At 46.7% G+C, this 18769-nt stretch overlaps 3 protein-coding genes across 3 annotated transcripts; all 3 read right to left on the bottom strand.

Moving 5' to 3' along the window:
• Positions 1-716: 716 nt before the first annotated feature.
• On the bottom strand, positions 717-16164 carry LOC125538646. Its single transcript, XM_048701915.1, has 5 exons — positions 15840-16164; positions 15060-15197; positions 2138-2480; positions 1967-2041; positions 717-1144 (listed from the first exon to the last, which is right to left on the bottom strand). The coding sequence occupies exons 1-5, from the start codon at positions 16136-16138 to the stop codon at positions 1088-1090; spliced, it is 912 nt and encodes a 303-aa protein (XP_048557872.1). The 5' UTR covers positions 16139-16164; the 3' UTR covers positions 717-1087.
• A 36-nt stretch (positions 16165-16200) lies between these two features.
• On the bottom strand, positions 16201-17110 carry LOC125533102. The gene is made up of 2 exons (XM_048696874.1): positions 17020-17110; positions 16201-16513 (listed from the first exon to the last, which is right to left on the bottom strand). Exons 1-2 carry the CDS (start codon positions 17100-17102, stop codon positions 16201-16203), a joined length of 396 nt encoding a protein of 131 aa, XP_048552831.1. The 5' UTR covers positions 17103-17110.
• Positions 17111-17159: 49 nt separating this feature from the next.
• Positions 17160-18246, bottom strand: LOC125533103. The gene is made up of 2 exons (XM_048696876.1): positions 17994-18246; positions 17160-17559 (listed from the first exon to the last, which is right to left on the bottom strand). The coding sequence occupies exons 1-2, from the start codon at positions 18059-18061 to the stop codon at positions 17160-17162; spliced, it is 468 nt and encodes a 155-aa protein (XP_048552833.1). The 5' UTR covers positions 18062-18246.
• Between the last annotated feature and the right edge of the window lie 523 nt (positions 18247-18769).

An 18769-nucleotide genomic window follows, 5' to 3' on the forward strand; every position in this document is an offset into this window, starting at 1 on the left:
CTCCTCTTTCTCCTCGTGCGTCAGCTGCGTGACGACCCGCGGCACCACCGGCCTCGCCGCCATGGTCGCCTTCTCCTCCTTGTCCTCACGTGGGGCGGCACCTCCACGATGGGCGCCTTCCCTTTCTGCTCCTCCGTCGCCTTGAACGACTCCTGACGCTGCGGCTGCTGCTGCTTCTTAGGCTCCCCTTTAGGCTCTGGCTGCTGCTTCTCCTTGTTCACCGCTTGCTGCTTCTCGACGAAGGCGATGTGAGGTTCCTCCCAAGAACTGGTCAAGATCATTTTTGGCATCAGTAGAACGATCGACGACATGACCAGAACTGAAAACAGTTTATCTCTTACGGCAACGTTGCGGCGTTGTGGGAGGGCCTGGGTGACACGATCAAAACGATCGACCACATGAAATAGAGCAACAGAAGTAACGCATGACTATGTATGTTTTATGTAGTAGTATCAATCTATTTTGCGCCGGTGATGTCACTGGTTCATCCCTTCCTTGCACCGCGTACATGCAAACAATAGATTAGATAAAAACTACTCCCTCCGTCCCATAATATAGGAGCGTTTTTGAAACTACACTAATGTAAAAAAAACGCTTTTATATTTTGGGACAGAGAGAGTATTAATGTGTCATTAGTGCTAGAGTACATGCGGACCGATATGCAAGCAGTCGCTAAGTCAACACAAAATTTACATTGAGTAGGGTAGACATAACATCAAGAGCTCATCCCTTGGTGGTTTTGCCAACGCGAAGCAACAAATAGTTACTGAAAATAGAAACTCAAGAGGCAAAGCAACAAATAGTTCCTGCGAAACAGAAACTTGAGATGCATGGTGGCAATTGGTAGCAGAGATGCAACATTCCTAAACCATTGTTGGGTAGCACAACATCAACCTCATAAATTATTTTCCGGGTTTTTTATTTGACTCAAACTCATGGAATGCCCATCCATGATCACTAACTATCTTCAACCTCTCTTTCTCTTGATACCGCTTTTCATGACGCTTCTCACCACCAATAACTCCAAAATATCCTTTCTCCCATTGTTGCTCCATTGTTGGAGTCGCGCCCGAGCTTGTCTTCGAGCTCAGTCGGAGTCGGAGTCCTCGTCATCCGTTGCCATGCCCTTCAAGCCGTCCACGCGCTGCAGAATAACACAAAGCTCAACAAGGTGATCATCCATCTTGGCTACATGCCAAGTCACTGTGGTGCGAACAGAGAGAAACTGAAAACCAAAAACACTTAAAGCAAAAACAGTCAATGGGTTTGGCTGCGATTCTGGCCCCAAGACGCAAGACGGTACTGGGAAAATTAACTGTCTCCAAGACAAAGTACTTCCTCCATCCAAATTTTGTCAGCCCCGCTCGTATCTTAAAAAAAATTCAATATAGATGTCACTTGCAAAATATGTGTTATACTATAATAATTGTATTGTTAGATTTGTATTTGAAAGAAGTTTCTAATAATATATTTTTTGTTAAACATATAACTCATATTTTGTAACTTGAATTTATGATAGAAATCTAACTCAAACTCTAATGATATCCGCACTCGAGCATGTCAACCACTCCCACCTAGGGTCACACCTTTCCATGCTCCATACACAATGTAAAGTTCTAGAATATCAACTGGTATGTGCTTTCACCGTCAAAGGATGTAGATATAACACGACTTCCTGGCCACACGTGTAAGAGCACCTAGGCTAGGAGATGGGCACGTTGGCCACCCTCAGCCCCCCTCCCAACCCCACACACCTGGAAATCTAATTCCCTAAAAAAATCTCTAAAAATCTTATTACAATGCAAAATTCAGAAATAACAAATGCAGTTGGATCTAAACAACTAATCATTTAAATATAATTATAATCCTAACGAGGTGAATCACAATCAAATATATAATCATCAAGAATAATAAAATCATGGCGATGAAGTGAAGTGCAAATAGCAGTGGAAAAGCTAGTGAGTACCTTCTCGGACTTCATCTCCTTGACTTTGTACCTGGTCCTGTTGGCCTGCCAGAGCCACTCCCCTGGGCAGATGTTCTGCACGCACGAACAGATGGTGTCAGTCATACCAAAACGAATCCATGATTCAAAGGAAAAAATAATAATAAAAAAGCTTTGGGCATGCATGCATACGTTGACTTGCTTCTGGACTATCTCGGGGCGCCTGTGGGGGAACCGCGGCAGCTTGGTGCCCGTCATGGCCAGCCAGTCCTCCTCTTTCTCCTCGTGCGTCAGCTGGGTGACGACCCGCGGCACCACCGGCCTCGCCATGGCCGCCTTCTCCCCCTCCTCCTCGACGGGCGGAGGCACCTCTACCATGGGCGTTTTCCCTTTCTGCTCCTTTGTCGCCTTGATCGACTCCTGACGCTGCGGCTGCTGCTGCTTCTTAGGCTTCCCTTTGGGGGCTGGCTGCCGCTTCTCCTCCCTCGCCGCTGGCTGCTTCTCGACGGCGGCGGTGTGAGGTTCCTCCCAAGAACTGGTCAACATCATTTTTGGCATTAGTAGAACGATCGACGGCATGACAAGAACTAAAAAAAGTTTATCTCTTACAGCAACATTGCGGCGTTGTTGGGTTGAAAGGGAGGGTCTGGGGGACACGATCAAAACGATCGACCACATGAAATAGTGCAACAGAACTAATGCAGGACTATATATGTATGTTGTACGTAGTAGTATCAATCTATTTTGAGCCACACGAAACTATTAATGGGGCATTAGTGCCAGAGTGTTTGTGGACGGATATGCAAGCTCACTGGAAAGATACCCTATATATAATGCTGGAGATTGGTTAGATTATCTATCCTGGGGATAATCTGGTGATGCTTAATGCGACGGTAGTATTCTACTGGTAGTGGAAAAAACATGATTAAAATAAACTTCCGTTTCTAAAGATGAAAATAGAAGAGTACAAAAAGTGTTTCAAAAAATTTGAAACAAACACAAAAGATTTGCCTAATCTTCTCAATAAAGAAGGTTACTAGAGGTTCAAAGGAGGAGGCCATTGCTCCTCCACAAATGGAGAAAAACTCTCACGGCATAATGGAACCTAGGTGCCTTGCACTAGTGGGTGGTTACCGAAATCTTGGCTTCGGCCTTATTGAGCGCCAAGACGATCATCAGCATGTTAGATGGCGAAAATGAATCGTTGATTCAGGAGCGCTAGGCCATAGCCTTATCGTCTGCTGGTAATTTGCGTGACGCGTTTGAGACATGGATTGCGCTTGCGGCAAAATTAAGCATGTTTCTACGTCTATTTTTTGTGTGTTCTTGCCGAATGGGAACATAGATACGCCACCGAGAACAAGGTGCTCGCTATCCTTCACACGGAGCAAGAGTACTCGCGTCGTAGAGGTGGGGTCAAGTGGATTACCAAAGGGGATGCAAACACACGCTACTTTCATGCATAAGCGAATGGCCGTAGATGTAAGTGCTCCATCCAGCGTCCGCAATTGGAGCAGGGCGTATCTATACTTTCAACATTAGGTGGGCGGGCTCGGCTGAGCCCGAATTGGTTGTGCTGCACTCTAATCTGCAGGTTCACTCGTAGTGTGTTTCACATGAGGAAAATGCTAATCTTATGTGCTCCTTCGTGGCTCAAGAGATCGACGCGGAGATTCTCTCCATGGAACTGGATAAGGTGTCCGGTCTAGACGGTTGGTCGGTTGCCTTCTTTCACATGTTCTTGAATTTTCTGAAGGGCCCTTTGCTTGCCATCTGCACTGGTTTCACGGTCGGTATGCTTGACATATCTAGGTTAAAATTTGGCGTGCTTCCGTTAATTCTGAAGTCAAGGGGGCTGACAAAACATTTGCCAATTTCGACTGATAGCGCTGATCAATGTTCCTTTTAAAATCCGTTGTAGAAGTCATATGCCTCACGTCCCTCTCCGTTGGCCCATCACATCATAAATAGATGTCGATCCGCGTTTATCAAAGACGGTTACATCCTTGAAGGATTAGTGGCGTTGCATGAGATAATGCACGGAGTTAAGAGATGTAGACAATAGGCGACCCTACTTAAGTTAGATATCAAAAAAGCTTATCATTGTGTCAGCTAGGTATTTCTCCATGAGGTTTTGCTTCACAATGGTTTTAAGGCTAGGTGGGTTCAACAAGCGTGGGTTGATACAAGGCAATCCTCTACCGCTTGCTCTTTAACTTCGTTGTTGAGGCACTCTCGGCAATGCTCGATAGGGATCGAGCTACTGGGCATATGAAGGGGGGTGGCCCAACTTATCCCTAGGGGGTGTGCACTTGCAATACATAGATGACACAATGATGTTGTTCGAACCAGACCAGCTTAGTATTGCCTCGGTAAAACCAATCCTTCTATGTTTTGAGGCAATGTCGGGGATGAAGGTTAATTTCCATAAGTCCAAGGGGATGGATCACTGGGAGGAATATCAGGTTCCAAGTTAGGAGACTTCCCAATCTCGTACTTAGGGTTCCCAATTAATAACAAGAACCTTAAAATCTCTGATGGCGAGGCGTTGTGTTGTTCGGTAGCTAAAAGGGTTTTCCCGTGGCATGCGAGGTCATATCTTCGGGCTCCAGGCTGATCTTAACAAATTTGAGCATCTCCTATATTACCATATCCACAATGGGTTTGTTCCTTCTAGATGATGGGGCTTACACCAAACTGGACATGTTGCGCTCCAAGTTCTTTTGGGAAGGAGCTGGAGCCAAGAGGAAATACCATGAGGTTAAGTGAGTGATAGTTTTACCATCCATAAAAGTCAGGAGGCTTGGGCCTAATAAATTTGAAACTTATGAACATTTCCCATTTATCCAAGTGGGTTTGGAAGCTCTCCCAAAATGCTAGTGCGCTTTGGGCGAAGCTTTTCAAAGCAAAGTATTTCCCGGACTGCTCTTTTGTTTTGAATCTAAGGTTTGTGGCTACCCATTTTGGAATGAGATCCAAGCGGTTAAGCCGGCTTTCACTTTGGGGGCAAAGTTTTTGACTAGGAATGGCAAGCCCATCTGCATTTTTGTTTGACTATTGACTGGATTTGCAGCTGCTTTGGATGGAATTATGTGCACTGTACTCCATAATAGTGGAGTCGGATATCTCGGTAGCCGAGGCATTTCTCTTCTCCCCCTAGTTGTATCCTTTCATCGTGAGCTAACCACTATCGAGAACGCTAGTCGGAACTCTCTTTGGGATAGGCTCCAATACATGCTCATGTCCAGTGGTGACGACGTGGTTATGAGGCACCTTACTAGCTCTAGCCAGTTCTCAGTAAAATCGCTCTATGCACAACTATCTAAAACTTCTTCACTTTTTGTCATGTGCCATATTTGGAAGGCCACTACCGCTAAAAGTTAAAATATTCTTGTGGCAAATGTTTAGAAACCACCTGCCGACGTCTAACAATATAGTTAAGAGCAATTACCGTTTGGACGCCCATTGTGCTTTGTGTGTGGTGTGGAAGGACACCAACAATGTCTTCTTTAGATATCCTTTTCGCGCTTTCTGTGGAGTGCAGTCCGTGAAGCTTCAGGGATGCATTGGGATCTAGCCTCTGGTGCGGAGTTGATCTTTCTATTGAACTCGTTACGTGGCATGTCCAAATGCGTAATGTGGCCATATGTAGAGCCATTGTTATGGGCCATTCAGCAAAATGACAACAAAATTACGATTGAGGTTGCCCTCCCTCACCCTGCTGACCGCTTTTTCCAGTGCAATGTTTACCTGCAGCAGTGGATGCTGCTTGGGAAGCGAAGCAACGTTGATAGCATAGTATTGGCGATCAACAAGCTATGACGGGTCTACTCGATGGCTCGTTCATCTCCGCCGGTGTGTTAGGGTCATGGCATCCTTTTGGATCCTCCCCGAGCCTGCGGGCTCTGCCTTAGTTTGATGCCCTAGTGATTTATCTCATACTCAGGAAACCAAGTTTCCTCTATGTAGTGTGACTTGTTTGTATATTGCCGGTGTGTAGGCTTTATTAAGTTTAAGCCGGACACTTTTTTTATCCTCATTCTAAAAAGAACCTCGCATTCCTCTCGTTCCAAAGTTCCCCCCAACGAGCATCTATCTCTTTCCTACTTTGGCCACGACCAAGAGCATCGTGGTAGTCCACCCCATTGAGCGATGTTCACTCCAAGGAGGCAAGCCATGCCTTTAAAACCTCGAAAACACAGATGAAGGGTTTGCACTTGAACAAAATGTGTGTAGCGGACTCAAGCTTCCTCCTAAAAAGTTGACTGAAGCCACGGTTTGGACATCCTCTCCTCTCTAGACTCGGTGGTCGAAAATCATATTCTTGATAACAAGTCATGCAAAAAGCTTCCACTTGGGGCACCCACTTATAAAATATTGCATGCTTAATCAAAATGGTGATGGACCCCTCAGCGGAAGCAGCGGAGTAGATGCCATTTGCCGCAAGCTTCCAAACAATGTTATTGGCGGTCTCGTGCTAAAGATGAACATGATCAAGCATAGCCCAAAGAGCGCAAACTTGATTGATGTGATAAATTATGAGTCCCATGGACATGTAAATTCTCCTCAGCCAAGCATTGTCGTGGAGAGTGTGATGAGGAACGAACCTCAAGGCAAGATCTGATCTATCATCACAACCCTATCTTTCATGGTCGTCCACCTTCAGTGCAGTAGCCTCTTGCCCCGCACGTGGTGTACACGAAGTAGAGGGTTTGAACATTGCGGTTGAACACAATATAACCAATCTAGAAGATGGAAACTCATGCACAAGACAATTTGTATGCAGAAATCACAATATACAGGTCTTCAAAGATTCCTCCAAAACATAGGATTTTCAGACAGCTTCCCTCAAAACTCGATATGGGTATTTTTCTGCAATATATGTCTATTTCCTCAAAATAACTTGTTGTTACATGGCACACAACATAGGCTTTAATACATGAACCAACTAACTTAGCTTGGAAAGAAAGTTGATTGCCCAACAAAATCTCCTTTACATGCTAAAAAATTACCTAAAATCTACCAACTATTAGATTTCTTAGTTTATAGGTTAGCAAGACAATCTTACAACCCAAATCAAACACCTTAGATTTCTATCGTAAATAAATACGACTTCTTTTAAATTGGTGCATCACTATGGTATACTATGCATTGTAGACCCCAACAGCACTCTTCCAACACAATATATTCCATGCATGTGAACCTCTGAGCTAAATCTCTCCTTGATTGGAACGAATAAAAATAGCAAGTTCATGCACCTTTCTCTTTATACCGCGGCCCTTAAATAATCCGGCCATATCTTCTTCAAAGTAGGAAGCCAATCTCTTTGTTTTTGTCATACACCTTTCACTTTCTACCATGTCCCATAAATAATTCGACCACGTCTTCTTCAAAATAGGAAACTAATCTCTATTTTGTCATCTCCAACTCTTAAATTATAACTAAGTTGTTGTTTCCTTTTACTCATATGATTGATATGGTGGCTCTGAAATGACAAAATAGAAGCATGTGCTTCTGTTCTCCTCAGCTCGCCCACATGCATCAATACCTGGCTTCTTCTTTGCTCCCAATTGAAGTTATTTTTGTCTAGTCCGGGACAAATACATTATTTCTCATGTCCAACCCATGCAAAGTAGATGCATGGCTACGACTTATGTACAATGTGTACATTGGCGCTTTTATCATCATAGACCGGAATAACGCTAAGAATATCATGAACATGTATGGTCGTATCATCCTCTAGACCTTGATATGAAACTGACCTTGGTTTTGAGTAAGTCCCTTCAGATATATTTAACTTGTAGATTGATGAGAGACCATAGAATTTCAATAGCTTTGACCTTCTTCTTTTCTGCTTCTTTGTGATCTTTTATCTTCTCAAGGTGTTCCTTCCTCCAAGCAATAAAAGGCTCATCCTGCACGTGCACTAAGCCATATTTCTGACCCTCATTAATGTGATATGTGTTGGTGCGACTATTATATTTAGCACGGTGCTCCTTGTACCATGTATCTCCCAACAACAAGTGACATGAAACCATCTATATAGGGAACATGTGGCACATGACTTCTCAAAAGGATTTTTTTCAACAAAAGCGATACCTTTGTTCAACAAGTATGGTTGAGACCCTCGGCCTCTGCATCATTGTGATGCACAAAACCATTTATATTAATTGTCAAGCGGAGTACTGAACAAACGCATCTCGAGCCGAAACATTACAGGTTGTGAAAAAACACCTAGGACTAAATCAACTTCTTCCGCAACAACGTCTTCAAGAAGGGATAGACGTCCTCGCTTGTTGTCGCCACATCCTATCAAAGATGGACGAGACATGATTTGCATCATGGTTGCCGAGACCAGCACCACAAGAAGTAGACAACACCTTCAACAAGGTAACAACGCAAGTTTGTCACTGGTAAGCATGATTAATAAAGGCCAGTACAAAATAATTCACCATAGATATGAATGAGTGTCTCAATTAGCATCTTCATCATATATGAGGCGATATTAACATGCATTAGTACTCCATGCGAATAAGGTTAATCCACGTAAAGTCAGCGATGCATTCATCACCATTCTTCTTTGGGAGGATCGCAATGTTGGCCGAATTAAGCCGCTTAATGTGCTCAATAATGAGTCTGGAAAAATTATTGATCATAGCCATGATGCCATGCTTAATTGTAGCACAAAAAGCCTTGGAAAAAGGCCCGACAAAGCAATATCTGGAGATGGAGACTTATCCTTAGGCATTTGTGCAATGACGTCAATCATTTCCTTCTCTGTGAAAGGGTCTCCGATGCCAGAGAGGTCGCAGAGAAATATAGAATTTCCCAATTAAAGTCTCTTTGACACCCCTGTGCTTTATGCGACATGGTGGAGAAATGGTCTTGCACCACCCTTGCTTTATCATTGTTGAAAGTAAGCTAGCCGGCTCCCTGCCGAATCTTGTCGATGAAGTTATTGTGCCTTCAAGCATTGATGCAGAGGTAAATTTTTTGCATTTGCATCACCCTCCTTAAGGTTTTAAATGATCTTTCCAGACTCGTTAGATCGACGACCCTCCACTTTATCCTTTATCTCAAATCACTCTCCTCTAGTGAAATCGGTAGGGAATCTATGTCTGTATAGAATCTAAGGATGACCTCAAGCGCCATGTACAACCGAATATTGAGGTAGAGAAAACGGCATTGCTCCATCACCGAAGATGGATGTTAGTGCAATTTAATTTGTCAAAGAGCACCCTAGACGGCTCCTTGTGTGGCGAGGGCTTCCCCCAAGCCTCCACAACAAAATTCCAAAAACCAGAAGCTTGACCCAAAAGTTCCCGAACTTGAATGCATGTAGCTACTTCAGACCATGGTCACTAGCAAGAAACAAGGGACGATGATCAGACAGGGCGGACGAGGAGGCAGCGAGCACATGATTTTCAAAATGAAGATCCCAATAGATGTTGCGGAAATAGCTATCCGGCTTGCATAGGGTCGGATCCCACCGCTCATTACACCAAGTGAACTTCCTATTCTGCAGGTGGATCTCTTTAAGCTCGCATGGATCAAGAGTACCACATAAGCGAGTGACGAGCAGAATATTAGTGTGCCTCCTGTTTCTGCATCATGCTCTGTAAATTTGGTTAAATTCACTTGTGACTAACCACATGACACCAAGACAAAGTTTGTGGACGTGGAGCTCCGCAAAAGAACCATATTTCCGAAGATAGGTCATGGGTCCATAGGCCGTAGTCAGCTTGATCTCGATCATAGCTGACAGAAGGAACACCTCGCTGGTGATGCCAGAAGCATCGAGCATGTCGTTGTTCAAGAAAAGCAAAATACCACCCCTAGTACCAAGGGCCGGTGTGACTGGAAAGTTCCTCAGCCTGACGTCGCCAAAATAAATGATAGTAGCAGCGTAAGTCGTTCCCAACTTGGGTTCTTGAATGTGCACGAGTTTATGAGAGGAGGTCACAATCATCTCAAGGAAAATTGATATTCTATCAAGATAGTTTAGTCCCATGACATTACAACTAATGATGCTAAGGGTGTGTTCTAACATTGGTAAGAAAGGGTAATCAAGCATAGCACACAAAGGAACACTTGCATTTTAAGAAACAATGGACTACAAACAAGTTCGGACCATCTCTAACCACAACATTATGCTAGAAAGAGGAACAACAAGGTTCAGGAGAATGCCCTCCCCTAAATACAGACAACAAAAGGCTTGCTAGCATCTGGGACTAAAAGAACTCAAGCAACAACTTTTACACAAAGTTAGACCACAATCGTGGTTTTGATCGATTCCTGTATTTACTAGTCGAGGCTCTCCTCTCCCCCATGCAGGATCAGAACATCCTCCATCGTGGTAGCCAGGTCGCAGTCCTGCGTAAAGAGCCCAAGCATGGAGCACGCTGACGGCGACCGACGAAAGCTTCCCTTGAAACAGTCTATCAAACTTGGAGATAGAAGCTGAGTAACATCCTCGCCCTCGACGATAATCTCCATATGCCAGTATGGGATCTTCTTGGCATTCACGTCACTAGGGTGGACCTTATCTTGGATTGGAGGCAAGCTTTGTTGCAAAGAAGTGACACAACGTCGGGCTGCAAAGTCGATGCCTCGGCCTATAGCAATGAAGAGTGAGAAGTAGCGGAGGCTAGTGTCGGATGACGAACAACGTGGCCGATGGGGTCTCAACATTGTGGGGTCTAGGGGCTGGGTTCCCATGCTCGTACATGAGATCCGACATGGACTCAGCCATCAGTGGTGATGCAGAGGCCACTAGTGGCGGCGGTGTTCCCAGGAGCGGAGTAGGTGCAGTAGGGTCATGCATATGTGTGAGTGGTAAGCACATAATAGCTTCCCACACGGTGGCGTACCATGCGCCACATAAGAGCTTGTGGCATCAGAGAAGCAGGCCCACCGTTGATGAAGCATTGAGAGTGTTGTGCAGTAGCTGACTGAAACCAGCCCCCACCATGGCCTAGGATGCACCCTTTGACCATAGGGCGTGGGAGGCAGGGCCGAGACAGTCTTGCCCGCTAAGTCGTGCAGGCACACGAGGGAGGGCTGTCGACGGTTGTCCTAGAAGCCAACGCATGGCCATCACGGGATGAGCGGATGTGCTAGACAAGCACGGCGCCATGACGCTACACTGCAGCTCCCCGCAACCAGTGAGGTCCGCTAGTCGCAGCACCACATAGTGCACTGCAGCTCCGCCGCACTGCCAAGGAAGACAGTCCCAACACAATGAACGTTGCACTGGAGTAACCACACCCCCTCACCTGCGAGGTCCACCGGTCATAGCACCATTTGTTGCATTCCAGCTCCATCGTGCCGCCGATGAGACGGCTACAACACCATGAACATTGTATTGCAACTCCTCCCCGCCGGTCGCAGCGCCGCGTGTTGCACAGCAACTCTGCCGTCCCCGACAAGATCTGCAAGGGCGCGACACCGTGCGCGCAGCACGGAAGCATCCCTATAGGCCGGCGAGATCCGTTCACCTGCAACGCCGGAGCGCTGTACCAACGTGCTCGGCAACATCGACCACAACAGCGGCCTACTGCGCCAATGATGCTCGGCAACATAGACCACAACGACGGAAGACACAGATGCTGCAAGATGACGCAGGTGCAGCGGGTCGACGGCTGCTGGGTTGCCGCACCCCGCCTGCGGCTGCTCCGGCGAGATCCATGGTGAAAGGTCGGAGAGGGATGCGGAGAAGAAGTGGAAAAATGAGGATCTCGCTCGTGTGTGGAAGAATGAGTGCATCTGAACGCCATCATGATCCTGACTTTGACTTCTCGGGAGCTGTTTCCATTGTGGAGGCCGCTGTCGCTGGAAGAAACTGGCGGTCTGGCTTTTCTTAACCAGGGGCTGAAGGCACACATCAATATTTGGAAGGAGAGACTGACCATGGATGCAAGCACCGGTGTGGCATAGTAGAATGGGCTCCTGGAGTTCTGCATGGATGGTGAGTCACATGGAGTAGAGATGGAAAAGGTGTCCGGTGGTGAGGACTGAGAAGGAGACTTGTTTTGCCAAGCTTCTACCATGCGGACACACGACAGAGAGCGGCGGCAGTTGTGGTCACGATGTGGCTGAGCTTGCGAGACAGATGCCAAGGACGAGGGCGGTGGCTAAGCTTGAGCCATCCTTTGATGAGATTTCTGCTCGTTTACCAATTTTTGTCTACTCTTACTGATTGCTCGTCGTGCTGCTACCTGATAGAACTGCTCATTACGAGTTTAGGTTTGTTGTGCTCCTGTGTAAATCGTAATGTAGTACTGCTGTCCAGGAATGTTACTGCTTGTTACTGAACAGTTTCAGTCTGGGTCAGATTTTTAATCTATGTGGCATCTTGAGCTGTAATTTGCAGGAATGTTACTAATTACTTCCTCCGTTCCTAAATATTTGTCTTTTTAGAGATTGCAAATGAACTACCACATACGGATGTATATAGACATATTTTAGAGTGTAGATTCACTCAGTTTGCTTCGTATCTAGTCACTTTTTGAAATCTTTAGAAAGTCAAGTATTTAGGAACGGAGGGAGTACTACCGAATTTTTTCAGTTTGGGTCAAACAATTAATAAATGGTTCTCATTTTTTTGAGTCAGTACATGTCATTGTCACATTGAAGAACAAAATGTGTACCATGATCACAGGATTACGTAAATGTGTCAAATTTGGAAGAATGAACGCATGCAGATTGTCTTCTTTGAACTTTTCAAGGTATGTAGCCTTTTTTAATGCAAAACGAAGACTTGTTTGAGAAAAAAAGGTCAATTTCTATTCTGCTATTGGTAAATTAATTAGTACATTGGCATGTCATGTCTGTTGTAAAAATGTAAAAAAATTATTAGGCTGGACCACCCTGCTTCAGAATCCTAGATCCACCACTGCCCCCCCCCCCCCCCCCCCCCCCCCCCCCCCCCCCCCCGCGCCGCCACGCGCGCGCGCGAGAGAGAGAGAGAGAGAGAGAGAGAGAGAGAGATTTATCCCGACGTGGAGGAGGTGATGATTTTCTACCCAGGAATCTGGAGTGGATCCGGGACGAGCCCAGCGGGGTGATGGATGGATATATTTCTTGAGTTTTCATTTGTTGCCGGACATACTATTATGATCCTTAATGTGACATTGGTACTGCTAGCATATTATATGGAAACGAAGCATGTTGTAAATGGGAAGGCTACAGAAGGTGTATAAATGAGAAAAAAATTAAGACATAAATGAGTAAATAAATGAACCACGGGTCCTAAATATGGAGCACCAACGAAGTGACCCCCTATGCCGACGGCCTTAGAGGGTGCCTGGATACATTTTAGTCTCATGACTAAAAGTAGTGGGACTAAAACTTGCTAGCCTCATCCAATGCTTGGATCCAAATACTAAAGAGACTAAAATCAAGTTAATGAGCATTTATTATCCTACAAACTCTCCAATCCAGAACTCGCATGTGTTAAAGGAGAGAAGTTAAATGAGGAGAGAGAGGACTAATCCACATTTTAGGCTGGTCATAGTGGGGAGTAACTTATACTAGTGTCATGCATATGACACCAGTCTAAATTACTATCTCCATAGTGCAAAGTAACATAATAGTAGTGTCATAGATGACTTCATTTATTAGCTTATAGACTCATTCTTTCTCGGGAAGCGCTATGTTACAGTACATATTATGTTACTTCTAAACATCTCTCTCCTCATTAAATATATGTCACATAAGCAAAAAATTCTTGAAGTGCGATATGTTACTACCTGAGTTACTTTCACTATGACTAGTCTTAGTAGAGGTAGTCTCAAGACTAGTTTAAGCCCCTCTTTAGTTAGGGATGCTTGAAACTTTAGCCTCTTAAAGAGACTATTTTTAATCAGACTAAAATAAGTCCTTGGATCCAAGCACCCTCTTAACTAGATCGGACTGAGCTTGAATGAACCCATAATAACACAAACAAAACAAAGGAGACCAGAGCTTCACCGGAGGCACATCAAAGGCGGAGTATTTTGTGCTGCCTGTGGGAGAGAGGAATCTATTTTTCACCGCTTTTGGGGCAGTCCACACTCGAAACAGTTCTGGAAAGTGCTCCGACAGGAGAAGGCTGCGCCTGTAGTCACACCGCCGGAGTTAAATGGTTCCCGCACCGCCGTTTCACAGTGGCTGCAGGAGTGGTCCGCCGGTGCTAGTGACGCTGAACGTGAGACAATGGTGCAGGGCCTCTACGGGCTGTGGCTTGCTCGGAATGAGGCACGCGATCGCGATGGGAAGAGAATTGCGGACGCGAAAGCTGTGGCGGAGCGGGTTCATGATCATATGAGGGAGTGGACGACTGAGGTTCACCAAAGAACAGCCAGGACCATGGAGCCAAAACAGGTGGAGAGATGGAAGCCACCCGATGCTGGCTGGATCAAGGTGAACGCGGACGGGGCAACCTCAAAACTGCAGGTTTACGGTGGAGGAGGAGTGGTGCATATAGAGGAGGAGCGTGCTCGTTCCTCCCAAGCACTTCCGACCCGGAGATGCTTGAGGTTTTGGCAAGCAGGCAAGCAGTCAAACTGGCAATGCAGCAGAACGTAGAGAGGATCCATCTTGAGCTGGACAGCAAGGGAGTGGTGGCGATGATCAATGATAAGGGCAAGAACCTGTCGGCTGTAGGTCCGTTGGTGGAGGAGATCAAGCAGCTACTACGTACAGACTCGGCAAGAGTTTAAGGTGAGCTGGGTGCGTAGATCGGCTAATGAAGTGGCGCATAGGTTAGCAAAGGAAAGGGTTAGCATTCGTATGAATAAAGAATGGCTTGAGGTGCCACCAGACTGTATTCTGCAGGCTGTAGCAGATGAGATTTCAGACTTTGTTTGATTTCCTTTGATTGAATAAATGCTTTACCCCTCAAAACAAAACAAAAAAAATAGACCAGAGCGGACGTGAACCCATAATAATAGAAAAAAAAACTAGGCCGGACCTAACCCGATCCCATGGACCAGCGGCTCAAACCCGACCGAGACGACACAACACAAACAAATGAAGAATAGACGCGACGCTGTCGTCCATGACCCATGGGTGCTGCCTGCGTCTACAGAGAATGTCGAGTACAGTATGCGCTTATTGGGCGGGGAGTGCGTACCTGTGGAGCGAGAGGGTGGCAGCATGAGGAGAGATGGTCGAGAGGATGGGACCAAGGGCGCTCGGCGGCGGCATCACCTTCTTCTCCTTCAACGTTGGCTGTTGCTCGCCAATGGTGTTGTGAAGCTCCTCCGCGGAGCTGCTCATCATTGTCATCATGTTAGCAACAAATAGTACTATGACGCAACAAGTACCACACGACCAGCTAGAAAATGTTTCTCTTCATTCAATCCATCAATTACTACGCGTTGGTTGTGTTGAAAGGGTAGACTGCCCAGCCAGTAAATATATAAGATGGTTACAAGGATCATATTTGTGTGTGTGTATCTATCTTTCCTTAGTAGAGTAGTAATTTAGCAATGATGTCACCGGTTCATCCGTCCAGCACCGCGTACACACAAACAATGGTAACTATTAATGGCATTGGTGTGAATGGGTCACTAATGCTTTTTTTCGTTGCGAGATACCTCTATGATGGGTTGATGCTTTAATGTGATGGATTAAGTGCTACTAGCATGAAAACAAAACATGCTCAATGTGCTGGATGAGTCCAAAAAATTGTAACTGAGTGACTCTCTCTCTCTCTTTCTCTCTCTCTCTCTCTCTCTCTTACACGCGGGCTCCATTTTAATGTGCTTGATGAGTCCAAAAAAGTATAACAAAGTGATGTTGTAAAGAAAGATACAACTGCATGCGACACAAACGAGTAGGGAACTGCCACAAACATGCCAGTAGTGATGATGGGTATGGACAATATGGCGAGGCGGAGGGATTTGCGTACCTGCGGAGAGAAAGGGTGAGAGCGCGAGGAGGGAGCGACATGTTGGTGATGAGGTTGGGCTCGCGAGCGCCTGACGACACCATCGGCTTCACCGCCTGCGTCTGCGCCTTGGCGGGGGTCAACTCCAGTTTAGGCACGGGAGTGGGTCCAGGCGCCGCGCGGCGGCTACGCGGGCGCTTCCTTTGGCCCCACCGAAGCGGCACATGGGCATTCGGTGAGGCGATGTCATTGCCGCCACCGCCACTGAAGTTGGATCCCGGAGAGGTGTGCATGGCGTTGTTCAAGAGATGGTGGCTCATGGGCGCAATTGGTGAGTACGCCGGTTGAGGCGTGCGGAGCATGACCCCACAATATGTGCTGCTCAGTGAGGTGCGGGCAATGTCGCTGGCGCCGCCATACCAACGTTGGGTCCCTGATATGTGTGCATGTTGATATTGTAGGGATGGTGGCTCGCGACGGCAACGGATGAGGATGTCATGCGCCCACGTATCATGTGGTGCTCCAGCGAGGTGCGGGGAAAGTACGGCACAAGGCATGAGGTGTCAGCGACTACGAGCGGGGTGCGCTCGACCTTGCTCTGTGTGGGGCCCGCCATCGGTGCCACTGGCCTAAGGATCACGCTGCCACTGCCGTCATCAGCGAGAGGGAGGGAATCCGAGTTGATTCCCGGGTACCTGCACAGAAAACAAAATCAAACAAACGTTCGAGAGACGATGTTAGCGAGCTATTGGATCACAACAGAACCAAGTGAAACATTTGGATACAGCATGAAATGAACATAAAAAAAACCTACTTCCCCTCTTTGTGGGTTACTAGCAACCGAACAATATATTTGTAAGTATCTAGCATGCATGCCCCCAGTAGATAGCTGTGAAGATCATATATGTATGTGTACATGTATCTCTCTTTTTTTTGCGGGTTAGTGTGCATGTATCTGGCTATCCTGAGTAGACACAAACAAGGACAACGAAAACTATTAATGTTATTGTTTAATGTGATGCATGGATGATTAATGTGATGGATGCCAGTGCTAGCATGGAAACAAAACATGGTGTTGGATGAGTCTAGAAAAGTGCAATAGAGTGATGCTGTAAAGAAAGATAGAACTGCATGCAACACGAACCAGATAGAACGGCGACAAAACAGATAGTATAGCCAAGGGGAGGGGCGTGCGTCGTACCCGTGGAGCCAGAGGGTGCCGGCGCGAGGAGGAGGCGATGGGGATGCTCTGAGGTTGGGACCGCGGGCGCGCGGCGGCGCCATCGCCGCTCGCGCCTGCCGGCGCTTCGCCGCTTTGCGGGCTCCTGTACTTGAGGGATTTCAACGGCGCACCTCGGCGCGCGTCAGCTCGGGTTCGGGCACCGGCGCCTGGCGACGGCTGCGCGAGCGCTTCCCGTGGCCCCACCACTGGAGCGGCAAGGGATAGTCCGACAAGGCGATGCCGCTGCCACCGCCACTGCCGAGGTTGGGTCCCTGGGAGTGGGACGTGTCCATGGCGACGTTGTAGCGAAGGTGGCTCAGGAGGGCAGCGGATGAGGACGCCGGACGATTCTCCAGCGAGGTGCGGGGGAAGTAGGGCGCGAGGCGTGAGGTGCCGACGACGACATCCGGGGCGCGCTCCTCCTTGCTCGGTTTGGGGGCCGGCGCCGGCGCCGCTGGGTTCTTGCTTGCGCCGCTGCTGCCGCCATCAGCGAGGGAATCCGGGTTGATTCTCTGGGACCTGCACACGAAACAAAATCAAATGAACTATCCAATATTTGGATGCAGCACGAAACGAACAGCAAAAAGAACTTGTTCCCCGAGCAAGAAAACGCGAGGCCAGGATTTGGAAACCAAAATCAGTATACAAGGAAAAGAAACTTGTTTACAAACTGCAAAACTGAAGTGCGAACCCCGAGCATTCGAAGATCTGTTCGATGAAAATCCGCACAAAAGAGCACACAGAACTGTCTGCAGCGACAACATAGAAACAATCGGGCGAGAGAATGAATCTTCCGCCAAGATCCTTCGCCTCCGCAGAGACAGACCAACGATCAGAAGTCCTAGAACAGAACAAAACCCACAACACGGCAGGAAGGAAAGAACAACCCAGAACACCGCACCGGAAGAACTCTATGAGCAAAATTGCGGCGGCAAGAAGGGGATTTTGATTACCTCGTCATGCTATTCACGTCCGTTTGGGCGGGGCTGGGCGAAGACGCGACTGAGGAGGACCCTCGCATCGGAGCAGCGTTTCAGCCTCCTCCTTGTTTCCTTGGCTGCCGTTTCACTCCGATCACCACACACACACTCTCTTTCTCTCCCACTCTCCGCCTTGTCCTCGTGCTCCCTAGTCTCTGCAGATATGTGATTAATGGAATGCTGCTAGCTAGGGCCTCGGCTAATGCGCACCCACACAATGCTTCTCCTGAGGCGTGAGCGTGACGATCCCCGGGCTCACGTGACCCATCAACAGTTCAACACTTGACGTCGCACTGGGTGGATAAGCGCCGTTGGTTTTAGACTAATTAATGCATGCTTATCTATCTATATACCAGCAAAAAACAAATGCTCATCTATCTATACATGTGCTTCCAGCCAAAAAGGCAAACATGTAATAGCATCTCTAATGTTGGTAGCCATTAAGATTGATTTTTATGCTAAAAGTACCATCGTTCTTACTACATCTAAAATGGATATATATGCCTTTCACTTCTGTATAGGTTCGAATATAGGTATCGGTATCATGCCTATAAATTAGAAAATTGATTTTCTTTTTGTGACATAAAATGGCAGGTGTTACGATTTACTCCCTCCGTCCCATAATATAAGAGCATTTTTTTACACTACGCTAGTGTAAGCGTAGTGTAAATGCTCTTATATTATGGGACGAAGAGAGTAATATACTATTGTCAATCTTTTCATATAGAAGTAAAAATGCCTTCCACTTC

Source organism: Triticum urartu, chromosome 1 (genome assembly GCF_003073215.2).
Source record: "Triticum urartu cultivar G1812 chromosome 1, Tu2.1, whole genome shotgun sequence".
In the NCBI taxonomy this organism is placed as follows: Eukaryota; Viridiplantae; Streptophyta; class Magnoliopsida; order Poales; family Poaceae; genus Triticum; species Triticum urartu.

What these genes read in the sequence shown, in the direction of transcription:
- LOC125538646 (XM_048701915.1), bottom strand. Translation starts at nt 16,138, where the DNA reads ATGAGCCACCATCTCTTGAACAACGCCATGCACACCTCTCCGGGATCC. An exon ending in CTCACCCTTTCTCTCCGCAG is followed by an intron (nt 15,198 to 15,839) that starts GTACGCAAATCC and finishes AATGATGAGCAG; the next exon opens with CTCCGCGGAGGAGCTTCACA. An exon ending in TAGTCCAGAAGCAAGTCAAC is followed by an intron (nt 2,042 to 2,137) that starts GTATGCATGCAT and finishes TCGTGCGTGCAG; the next exon opens with AACATCTGCCCAGGGGAGTG.
- LOC125533102 (XM_048696874.1), bottom strand. Translation starts at nt 17,102, where the DNA reads ATGGCGCCGCCGCGCGCCCGCGGTCCCAACCTCAGAGCATCCCCATCG. An exon ending in GGCACCCTCTGGCTCCACGG is followed by an intron (nt 16,514 to 17,019) that starts GTACGACGCACG and finishes TTTTCTGTGCAG; the next exon opens with GTACCCGGGAATCAACTCGG.
- LOC125533103 (XM_048696876.1), bottom strand. Translation starts at nt 18,061, where the DNA reads ATGCGAGGGTCCTCCTCAGTCGCGTCTTCGCCCAGCCCCGCCCAAACG. An exon ending in GACGTGAATAGCATGACGAG is followed by an intron (nt 17,560 to 17,993) that starts GTAATCAAAATC and finishes TTTCGTGTGCAG; the next exon opens with GTCCCAGAGAATCAACCCGG.